Below are 11527 nucleotides of genomic sequence, written 5' to 3'. Positions count from 1 at the left end.
CGCACACACAGCGCCGGATGCGACCGGGTCCAGCGCCCAGCGCGGTCGCCCTCGCGCGCTCCTCGCTAACCACACAACGCTGCCACGCACACACGCGCTGACTCGGACACACACGCACTAACTACCACTACGACTCACACGGCCACTCAGCTGGTCCACTCGCCACGGCCGCATGCATGCCATGCACTAACAGCCCACAAGCACCGGATCAGCTTAGCCACGTCCTGCAAGTCAAGATTAAGGCTAACATGGATCACCTGTTAAGATGTAGTATTTCTATAATTTTGTTTTTAATCATTTATGCTTACACCCTGACAATTTGAAGAGAGGTTTATAAATATCTAAACAATGAAGGGAATTTTGATGTATGCCTGTCGATGGATACATGCACGTACCGCAAACAGTGGTAGCTATATAGGATGGTGGTGATGTATCGTGTATCCAGCTCGCCTTTGATCTGGCTTGGAGATGCCCTAAAGTTACTGAATGCTTCGAAGTTCGGTATGGCTGGTCGATGAGCCCGGGTGCAGCATTTTGCGGTGGTATCATGTGATGGTTGCTTTGAAATCCATAAACTGAAACCACAAGTCACACCTTTGCTTCTTTCTTTTTTCTCTAAATTGTTTTTCGTTGTGGGCATGCGCTTGAATGGAATCGACTGTGTCTTGAAGCACATGATGAGCATCTGTTAGAAAAAGTGTACACGCCCGGTAGTTTCCCTTGAACTTCTTCAGTGGTGATTGCAAGCCGCCGCCTGCTGCCGATGACTGCTTTTGCACCGCGTCTATAAGAAACAGGTTTATTGTAACGGCTCTGCTAAAAATCAGTGGACTCGCCGCGCATTGCCGACGCCATGCGCTCGTCGCGCACCGTTGCCAAGACCTTCATGTCCGTCGCGCACCGCGCGCGCCGCGGACGCGGCCGCACGCTCCGCAACCGCCCCTCGAACTTGGCTCTGTATACCAATTGTTGTTGTCGTGGCCTTCCTCTTCCTCTCGCTTGCTGCACCTCCCTCTCACTCTCTCTCTAACACAACAAAGAAGAGGAAGGAAGAAGACAGTGGACACAGGAGGATTTTTTCCGGCGCTCGAACGCCACTTCCACGAGCACGAACTCGTAAGCCTCAGCAATTACACAAGGGCCGGGGGGAGACCTTATACACGCGCGCGCACGCGTGCCACGCCGCACCTATGGTGCGCCTGCTCGCCCCACTCCCCACGCTCCACGGCTCCCGCACCCGCCGCGCACACACAGCGCCGGATGCGACCAACAGAATGATTGAAATGCCAAGCCCTAGGATAAGAAATAGAACTAAAACAGAAACCAATGATGGAGCTTTTCTATATTTAATTAACATAAATAACATTTCTCCGTAATTAAATATTTCTGGTAACTTGTTCAAATGTACAAATTATATATGATTAAGAACCAAAATTCTGTACAGAAAAGCATAACAAGTACATGGAGAAAGCATGGTAATAACCTTGCCACAACCTTCATGAGGGCAGACGAAGTTCTTCTCGCCTGTATGAATAAGAAAATGCCTCTTCAACTTAGAGCTATCTAAAAATTTCTACAAAACGGATTCAGCAGAAAAAATTAGATAAGCAGCTCAGTATAAAAAATGTCACTGCCATACGGAAATGGCTTTGCGATGTAGGCAAGACAGATATGGATGACACAATACCTTCCCACATCCCTCGTAGTGACAGACATACTGCCTCTCCCCATGCACGTGGGCATGTTTCCTAAGAGCACCTGCATCAACAAAAGTTTTCCCACAGCCATCATAGCTGCATAAGAAAAGAACCTCAGTGGCAGGGTCAGGCTTTGCAGTGCATGCCCCTTCTTCCTTGTCCTTGGACTTAAGAGCAGCCAACCTATCCTCTATCAGGGAATGAAGATAAAAATATTAGCTGAATGAGAATGCTAAACTAAAACGCAAACATGTCAAGAAGAAAATCCAACTAGTTTGTCCTTATTGCTACATTGCACCTGATTTCTAAATTGGTCTGAAGTTGTACACAAAGAAGAGGTGTAAAAAGAATGCAATACTTTTGTTGTGGACATGGGTCCACAGTACCAACATAAAGCAAGCATGGGAGGAGTCCATGACAGAAAAGTACTTCTTCCGCCCGGGATTGAAGGACCTGTGAGCCACGGTAAGCCGTTTGAATTTAAAAGGCCGCAGTAATTATAATGGAAGTATTTCGACTCGATTCCCCTCCAGTTTGCTGTGTTAATTACGACTGGCAGCATGCAGTCACTAAAAGCGCTCCTCCAGTCAATATGCCCAACCAAGCATGCAACCTATTACAGCTAACGGCATGCCTGCAGCCAATTAAATTGCCACAATTAATTAAGCCGAGACGTGTGCATGCAGTTCACTACAGCTGCACCTTGGTCTTGCCGTTTTGGCCCCTGAGACCTATAAAGTATAAACCCGGACGGAGGAAGTAGAGTCCATTGGGAGAGCATAGGGGCAGGAAAGAGTGCAATTGCATAAGGAAAGATCTATGTCTAATCGTGTTAGGAGAGGTCAAAGGCTTGATCATCCATTATATAAGGATGACACATATCCATGTTTGAGGCAAGCAAGAACAATCAATCTAATATCTCCCAGTTATTCTCTTGTCTCAACCTATGTCTACCCAATCCCTCCTCACAGCCACACCGTCTGGCTATCTTCAGCACGGTAGTTATCCCGTTGCAAATCAAGGTTGACATCATTTGGTATCAGAGACAGCCACCATGGCTTTCAATGCAGACTCTTTCATGGAAGAGTTCAACGCCTCAACCCAATCTATCTTCGACAAATTCAAGATTCGTATATGCTTGATATCAAGGCAGCAAAGTAAAGGAGGGCAGCAATGGCTTCAGCGACAAACACGGCGAGCATGGCAGCAATATCATCACTGCAGCCTGAAGTCGGCGTAGCAGCGGCGGTTTGCAAGAAGCTGTAGAGGCGCACGAAGAAGCAGCAAGCAGCAGTTACGAGACATCCGGATGCAGAAGCTACAGATGCAGATAGAGGAGCGACATAGGAGCGACCAGGCACAGCAGCATTGCTAGCGACAGTGGCGACACAACCATGCATAACAGCATCAACAAAATCATCTTCAATGGAACGGTTGAGGCAGGCTAGAAAAGGGTCAATTGCTGAGCATGGACCTAGCATTGGAGTTGTCCACGAAATTGATCTGGGCCATCCAAAATCATCTTCAGTGGAACGGTTGAGGCAGGCTAGAAAAGGGTCAATTGCTGAGCATGGACCTAGCATTGGAGTTGTCCACGAAATTGATCTGGGCCATCATTCATGTGTGGACGTTGGTTCAAGCAAATGTTTAGTTGTGTGTGCATGTGTACATACAGGAAGAGATAATTTGGTGCATAGAATATGTAGAAGTTATATTTCAGATTGGAAAGAAAAGCACGAGAATTATTATGCATGCATGAGAACAAATCAAATGGGATCCGTATTGGCTCCAGCTGTTGCATTTTCCATAAAACAGAAAATAGCCTTGGTTGGTTTGTATAGCGTCCACCAGAAGAACGTGACCAAGGGGGTGTCAAAGGAATATGTGACCAACAGGACATGGAAAGAATTCTATTGCCAACTGAATGTCAGCAACATAACAAGGGACATTCCAAATTTCCTGGAGAGGATCTCAGACAGAAGTATCAGGGTGACCTAGAGATATACAAGTTGTACCTGAGAGAATTAGGCAAGAGGTCTGGCAAAACGTAGAGCTGCAGTCACAGTATCACTATCACATTGATGCGGGGCTATGAAGGAATTCAGCCCTGGCCACCAACAAGCTGCTTGTCCAGGAGGGGTGTAATGTTGCGGAAAAAAGGTTCACAGTATCAAGGCAAGAGTACCAGCGTGGAAGGAGTCCATGAGAGTGAAGTATCCTAAGAGTACACTAGGAAAGTATAGGATTAGGAAAGAGTTCAATCGTATAAGGAAAATTTTAAGCCTTATTAGGAGAGGTCAAGGACCTGAGCATCCGTTATATAAGGATGGCATGCATCCACGTTTGAGGCAAGGAAGAACAACCGATCTAATCTCTACGAATTATTATCTTGTCTCAACCTATTACCCAATCCCACGACGTCTGGCTATCTTCAGCACGGTAGTTAACCCCTTGTGAATCAAGGTTCACAACAATTGCCGACACCAAACACTTGAAATTTAACATATATCCTTTGACATGTTCATCGCAATCTCCATCTGACATCTCAACTTCTGCTATTTGCTTTGAGAACGCATCACTAGACTAATGGTTTATTGGTACATTGCATGTAACTCCTAAATTGTTCGGAAGTTGTAAACAAAGAACAGGTGTAAAAGAGTGCAACATTGTCCACACCAAACACTTGAAATTTAACATAAATCTTTTGACATGTTGATCACAGTCTACATATGAAATCTGAAATTCTGCTATTTGCTTTGCGAGAATTCATCACTAGACTAATGGCTTTATTGGTTCTCAAGTCTGTACAGATTAAACAGAAACTTCACAATCCCCATGCCAATCTCCAATTGTAGAATGTTTGCAGTAGACTAAATCAGAAAAAGAGCAGACTACTACTTGATGCAATCGGTACAACATATGCTTGTCGTAATGATATTTCAATAATGTAGAGAATTACAAGGTTAGAGTTGTGGAGAGAGACATTGGAAACTAATGTTTTTAGGCTTAGTAGAACTAAAACCAAGTACATGAGGTGCGGTTTCAGTACTACTAGGCACGAGGAGCCTTGCTGGGCAGCTGGTACCTCAGAAGGACACTTTTCAATATTTGGGGTCAATGCTGCAGAAGGATGATGATATCGATGAAGATATGAGCCATCGAATCAAAGCTTGATAGATGAAGTGGCACCAAGCTTCTGGCGTTCTCTGTGACAAGAGTGCCACAAAAGTTAAAAGGCAGGTCTATAGAACGGCGATTCGACCTGCGATGTTGTATGGCACTGAATGTTGGCCAACTAAAGGGTAACATGTCCAAAGTTAGGTGTAGCAGAGATGCACATGTTGAGATGGATATGTGGCCACACAAGAAAGGATCGGGTCAGTGCAACGTGTGGCAGTACAACATGCAGGGCATCGACATTAGTCGATGAGTGGCCGTCTTTTCAGCACGGGCAGGGCATCCTGTGTGCTCTTGTTAGGCCTCCAGGGCTAACTTCTCATTGTGTGGGACACGCCGGATCTGGCCTACACAGAGGGGGAAGCAATGCCCCAGTGCTGCAAGGATGGCTTCAACAGTGGTGTGTGGCCGCACCATTGTTGGGCCGTGTTCACGAATCATGACAAACATTTCCACTGGTCAGCCACGTGTCGGAAGATGATAAGCATTTTTAGGCCAGTTGCATTTCTAGTAGTGTGTATGTTATACTTGCCTCTAGCGGTCGTTAGTTGCTATCTTGCTGGAGTGGTGTTAGGTTGTAATGGCCCAACCTTAAGCTTTCTCGAAAGTTAGGCTAGCTTGCACCTGTGACTAATGAAACCAAAGCCTCTATCTAATAAACACCCGGTGGAATTTACGCAACGGAAACCACAATAACAACCAAAGAAAGATCATGTCACGCAGCAATTGCAGGCACGATGACACTAAGCAACAAGTGATGGAGCCGTGACACAACAGTAAGTCAAAGTAAGAATTTACAGCAGCAAGAAGAAGGCGACGTACCTCGCACCCACTTGTAAAGCGCGCACGGGCCGCCGGCGATGACAAGGTCCTGCGGAACCCTAGGAGAAGGACGCGGCGCAAATAGTTCAGATCCAAACCACACGAAGCGGAGTGGAATTCGAGGGGTGGTAGGGGTTGGGAGACAAACCACTCCTTGATCCATCGGTAGCGGCGGTGGAGTCCCTGCATCGCGTCTCCCCGCGGCCGCAGGGCGGAAGGCGATGACGGCGTTACGGATGATTGTTGCAAGGGGAGATTCGGATTTGGTCTTGGGGCTGGGGCTGGCGGCGACTTATGTTTACCGGGCTACGGGTGGGTACAGACAGGGAGGGAGGCTCGGAGTCGGATGGCATGGTGGATGAGGAGCAGCATGTCGTGCTGCGAGGAAATCTATGGCTACGCCTCGCGGCCGCGGCTGCTCCGTTCCCGTCATCATCTCATCGCAAGACCAAAGGCAAATGAAACAGGTCCGTTGCGTTGTTTCCGGTTGTGGGGGCGTCTAGATGGCCAAATGGGTGCCGGGAAGGGAGAGATTAACACGTGTGTACTATAAGTTTATAAGTTTTTAGATATTCCAATGCGAATTACATATAAAGCAAAATGAGTGAATTACCCTCTAAAATATGTACATATACATTCATATATAAGATTCAATTCTGAGCCCGGATACATCTGTATCCGGTCAAAAAACAATTCATAAATTTTTTTAAAATCCAACTTTTTCATGGAAGGTAGATAATTTGGTGTATGGGGTGCGCTCCAAATTTCAGAGCATTTGGACATTTGAGCAGCTCTCAGCAAAAAAGACAAATTGGGTCAGAACAGTATATAAACAACACACTACTTAACAGATCCCAAATTTGTCTTTTTTGCCGAGAGCTACTCAGATGTCCAAATGATTTAAAATTTGGGGCGGACAACAAGCACCAGATTATCTACCATGCCAAAAAAATGAAATTTTTTGAATTTTTTAGTATTTGTTTTGACTTTTTTACTCAGCAAAGGTGTAGATGATCCTGGAAGCCAAAACGCCTCACTCCGTATATAGTCTTTATTGAAATTACTAAAAAGACTTATATTTAGGAACGGAGGGATTATATTTAGGTTTTGATTATTTATGGTCACTACTCGGTTTTACCATTTAGATATGTTAAAACTGTGCAACTTTCCAACCCTCTCAGGCTATTAATGTTCACAGTCATCGAATTGCCAGTTTTGGGTGCTTTCTGACGTCAGATTTGCTCTTAATCCAGCGTTGACTCGCTTCGTGCGCTACAACCGAGCGCTAAACATGATGGGCCGCTGCTCCGGTAACAATTTCTGCCTTTTGGTGTTAAATTGGGCCTATGGGGCTCCTTCCACTCACTATGCGTGCAGCTTCAAAGAAATCTGCACATGACCGTTCTGATGCGGGATGGCCGAAATCACTAATTAAGGAGTACTTGTTGCAAAGATCACTCCAATTTCCCTAGTTGCGACAAGTGGTGCACATGCAGCGCGCCACTTGTCGCCACCTGGGACTTTTTTCTTTTTTCGTAGATCCGTTTATTCAAAACATTTTATCTCTCAAACCGCTTTCACCGTTGGATTTTTCGCGTCGAGATCTTTAAAATTAGATCCCATGTTGATAGGTTTTGACGAACTTTTTTTTCACGAAAAAAATCAGACAAAAAAACCGAACCGGGAGCACGGATTTTTTCCCTTTCCGAAAGAGGCACGGACGTGCCTTTCACGAAATCACAACCGTGCCTCTCACGGAAGCAAAACAGTGACTCTCGCGGAAAAAAAACGCGTTTTTTTCATTTCCGAGGAGGCACGGCCGTGACGCTCGCGAAAGTATAACCGTGACTCTTGTGGAAGCAAAACTGTGACTCTCGCGAAAGGAAAAAAATAGAAAACACGTTTTTTCCTTTCCGAGAGGCACGGCCGTGACTCTCGCAAAAGTACAATCATGCTTCTCGTGGAAGCAAAACCGTGTCTCTCACGAAATAAAAAAACAGAAAACGCGTTTTTTTCGTTTTCGAGAGGCACGGCTGTAACTCTAGCGCAAGCACATCCGTGCTTCTCGCGGAAGCAAAACCGTGACTCTCGCGAAAGAAAAAAATAGAAAACGTGTTATTTTTCCGTTTTCGAGATGCACTGCCGTGACTCTCACGAAAGCAAAACCGTGCCTCTCGCGGAAGCAAAACCGTGACTATCATGAAAGGAAAAAAAAGAAAACGTGTTTTTTCTTTCCAACACTCTCAGGCTATTAGCGTTCACAGCCATTGGATTGCCAGTTTTGGGTGCTTTCTGATGTCAGATTTGCTCTTAATCCAGTGTTGGCTCGCTTCGTGCACTACAACCGAGCGCTAAACATGATGGGCCGCTGCTCCGGTGACAATTTCTGTCTTCTGGTGTTAACTTGGGCCTAACGGGCTCCTTCCACTCGCTGTGCGTGCAGCCTCAAAGAAACCTACACATGACCGTCCTGATGCAGGATGGCCGAAATCACTAATTAAGGAGTACTCGTTGCAAAGATCACTCCAATTCCCTTTTTTCGTAGATCCGTTTATTCAAAACGTTTTATCTCTCAAACCGTGCGTCCAAATCTCGAACCGCTTTCACTTTGGATTCCTCGCATCGAGATCTTCAAAACTAGATCCCATGTTGATAGGTTTTGATGAATTTTTTTCACGAAAAAACCGGACGAAAAAACGGAACCGGGAGCATGGTTTTTTTCCTTTTCGAAAGAGGCACGCCCGTGTCTCTCACGAAATCGCAACCGTGCCTCTCATGGAAGTAAAACCTTGACTCTCACGGAAGAAGAAAAGAGAGAAAACACATTTTTTTCGTTTCCGGGGAGGCACGGCCGTGACTCTCGCGAAAGCACAACCGTGACTCTTGCGGAAGCAAAACCGTGACTCTCGCGAAAGGAAAAAAATAGAAAACGCGTTTTTTTCTTTCCGAGAGGCACGGCCGCGACTCTCGCAAAAGCACGCCATGCTTCTCGCAGAAGCAAAACCGTGACTCTCGCGAAAGAAAAAAAACAAAAAACGCGTTTTTTTCATTTCCGAGAGGCACGGCCGTAACTCTTGCGAAAGCACACCCGTGTCTCTCGCGGAAGCAATACCGTGACTCTCGCAAAAGAAAAAAATAGAAAACGCGTTTTTTTCGTTTTCGAGATGCATGGCCGTGACTCTCGCGAAAGCAAAACCGTGACTCTCATGAAAGAAAAAAACGCATTTTTCATGCAAAATAATTTTTTCCAATTTTTTTGATTGAAAAGCTAAGGAAAACCGATGGAAAACCAAAACGTCAAAAAACCCGGAAAAAACGTTTAAAAAGCCAAGAACGCGTGCGGAAAAATAATAATAATAAATCCCGAAGGAGCGTCCAGAGCGCGACACGTGACGAATGGCTAAGAGCGCGCCAACTGACGCTGATCGTTGCGAGGCTTCCGAAGGAGCGCTCATTAACTAATTACAAGTTACAACGGCTCAAAAATGTCATCGTTCTGGGAGATGCTTGCTAAAAATGTCATTAGATATCTAAAAAAATGCCATAATTCTATGAGATGATTGCTCAAAAATGACATTAGACATCGTTATTATCAAGTCAAACTCGTTGACCATGTTATATGACAAAAATACCCCTAGTCCCACATGTTATCTCTCTCTATCTCACAATGGTAAGTGTAGCTCCACTTGTCAGGAGTAAGCAAGCGAATAATTTTAGAGGAAAATAAGAAGACTGTTGGGATCAAGTGGGACCCATACTTTATTGTAGTGAGATAGAGGAGAGCTTACATGTTGGTTCATAGGAATTTTAGTCATTATAACACGGTAAACAAGATTTAAGGTGACAGTAATGGTGTCAAGTGTCATTTAAGAGCATGCGCCTAATGAAGCGATGTCACTTTTGAGCAGTTTAAATTCCTACTGGCAAAACTGAGTAGCAGGACATAATGAGTGACATAAATGATAAAACCTCTTTTTTAACATAGTATAGATGCCCACATACACACCCATACACTCGTCTTTTTAAACGCACGCGCGCCCTACATTTATGAGCACCTCTGAGATACCGAGCTGGCACAACATCTTAAGATCGAGGAAGCCACCATAATTCCTATTATCAACCTCCATTGAACGAATATTGCCGAAAAGTCTGAACTAAACCCAAGAAAATGTGATCACCAATGTCAGGTCTAGGATGAACCCTGGTGAGCTGGTTCCACCACAAGGAACCTAACCATCGTGTGTATTGGATTATAATTTAGTTATCTTAGGTAAACGTTGCGGGTCGGATGACCGACCATGTTCTCCATGGGTCGCATGTGAGGCCTTCAATCGTTACACGTTGTCTGACGCATGAGTGCCACGCAGGCTGATGGGGGCACGCGCGCCGCTCAAGCGCCCACCTTATCTTTTCATGCATACGCCTCTTCTCCACTCATCTTCTCATGTGCGGGACACGGTCCTCTTCCATCCTCTTTCTTCCCCAATCAGCATAACGAGTCATGGTTGCATCGCCCGACTCACGGTCCCACCGCCGTTGTGAGCCATTGTGAGCTTGCTAATCCACCACCGCCTGCACCCCCTTCCTCCACCTCCTACCTGGTGCCCAACCTTTATCCCCATCTGGTTCCAGCAATCTGCCAGTTGCAGCACCACCATTTTTGCCGATCGCAGCAAAATCCATCGTTGGCACCTTACATAGGATGGGGATACTACTGACAGCACTCTGCCCCTCGCCAACAGAGTTCCATGGAGTCATACCAAGGAAGAAGGAAGAACCCTTGGGGCAGATCACACTGTCATTTTTGGTGCCCTACTGTCAGGGCTCCGCAGACCCAAGAAAGGTTCGGACTCTAGGGCGTGTGCGAAGAACTCAACCTCTCCAGCCAACCAGTTTGTCACCCCACACCCTAGCTATATGAATAAGAAAGGAAAGGGACACAGTTGTTTACTCAGGTTTGGGCGACCTTGCGGTGTAAGACCTACTCCTGCTTTGTGGTGGATTAGCCTCGCCAGGGGCTGAGGATGAACTAGTATAAGGGAAGAACAACCTCATGAGGTCTGTTCTAGTGTGGGTGTGAGGTAATGAGGTCTCTCCCCTCTACGGTGGTGGCTAAGCTATATTTATAGTGGCCTTGGTCCTCTTCCTCCAAACGAAGGTGGGAAGGGATCCCATAGTGGCCAATTTTGAAATGGGACAAGAAGTACATCCTATCCTGGCAAAAGGTGGTCTTCGCCTACAAAGCTTCTGGTCGTGACGCCGTGGTGGGCTCGATGATGAAGGAAATATGCCCTAGAGGCAATAATAAAGTTATTATTTATTTCCTTATTTCATGAAAAATGTTTATTATTCATGCTAGAATTATATTAACCGAAAACATAATACATGTGTGAATACTGTTGGCGTTCTGGGAACGGGGGTCCCCAGACTTGCCTGCCTGTGGCCTGCGGCGTGGCTCGAGGAGGGGCCCTGCACGGTCCATCTTCATCAACACAGACCCAAGACCCTCGCGAGGGGCCAAGCCTCGTGGGGCGGACGACACGGAGCTTCCTCAAGCACGACCTCATCAGGCTGGCTCGCGAGGAGGCGGAGAGATCAAGGCGGGGTACCTCACGAGGTGCCTGTGACGCAAGCCATGACGACCAAGGGCGCCAGGCGGGCGCCAGCCCGCGTAGTGTCCTCCTTTCCTCTTTGGTGCAAAGGGAGCAAGCGCACACGAGAGCATCAAGTAAAGGCACCCGTTTCGGTGCAACGAGACCAAGACCAGTCCAACGGCAGGGAGGAAGTCATTGTGGAGCCCAAGCCAGCGGCACCACCAGAGCCTTTGGCCG

General features: G+C 46.4%; 1 protein-coding gene across 1 annotated transcript; it reads right to left on the bottom strand.

Moving 5' to 3' along the window:
* Nucleotides 1-840: 840 nt before the first annotated feature.
* LOC125531392 (zinc finger transcription factor YY1-like) lies at nucleotides 841-6186 on the bottom strand. The gene is made up of 4 exons (XM_048695816.1): nucleotides 5845-6186; nucleotides 5697-5755; nucleotides 1688-1887; nucleotides 841-1573 (listed from the first exon to the last, which is right to left on the bottom strand). Exons 1-4 carry the CDS (start codon nucleotides 5883-5885, stop codon nucleotides 1412-1414), a joined length of 462 nt encoding a protein of 153 aa, XP_048551773.1. The 5' UTR covers nucleotides 5886-6186; the 3' UTR covers nucleotides 841-1411.
* Between the last annotated feature and the right edge of the window lie 5341 nt (nucleotides 6187-11527).

Source organism: Triticum urartu, unplaced genomic scaffold (assembly GCF_003073215.2).
Source record: "Triticum urartu cultivar G1812 unplaced genomic scaffold, Tu2.1 TuUngrouped_contig_7003, whole genome shotgun sequence".
NCBI lineage: Eukaryota > Viridiplantae > Streptophyta > Magnoliopsida > Poales > Poaceae > Triticum > Triticum urartu.
Note: the sequence above shows the minus strand (reverse complement) of the source record. Positions and strands in the feature narration are given on the sequence as shown.

What these genes read in the sequence shown, in the direction of transcription:
- LOC125531392 (XM_048695816.1), bottom strand. Translation starts at nt 5,885, where the DNA reads ATGCAGGGACTCCACCGCCGCTACCGATGGATCAAGGAGTG. An exon ending in GCTTTACAAGTGGGTGCGAG is followed by an intron (nt 1,888 to 5,696) that starts GTACGTCGCCTT and finishes ATTCCCTGATAG; the next exon opens with AGGATAGGTTGGCTGCTCTT. An exon ending in ACTACGAGGGATGTGGGAAG is followed by an intron (nt 1,574 to 1,687) that starts GTATTGTGTCAT and finishes TCCGTTTTGTAG; the next exon opens with AAATTTTTAGATAGCTCTAA.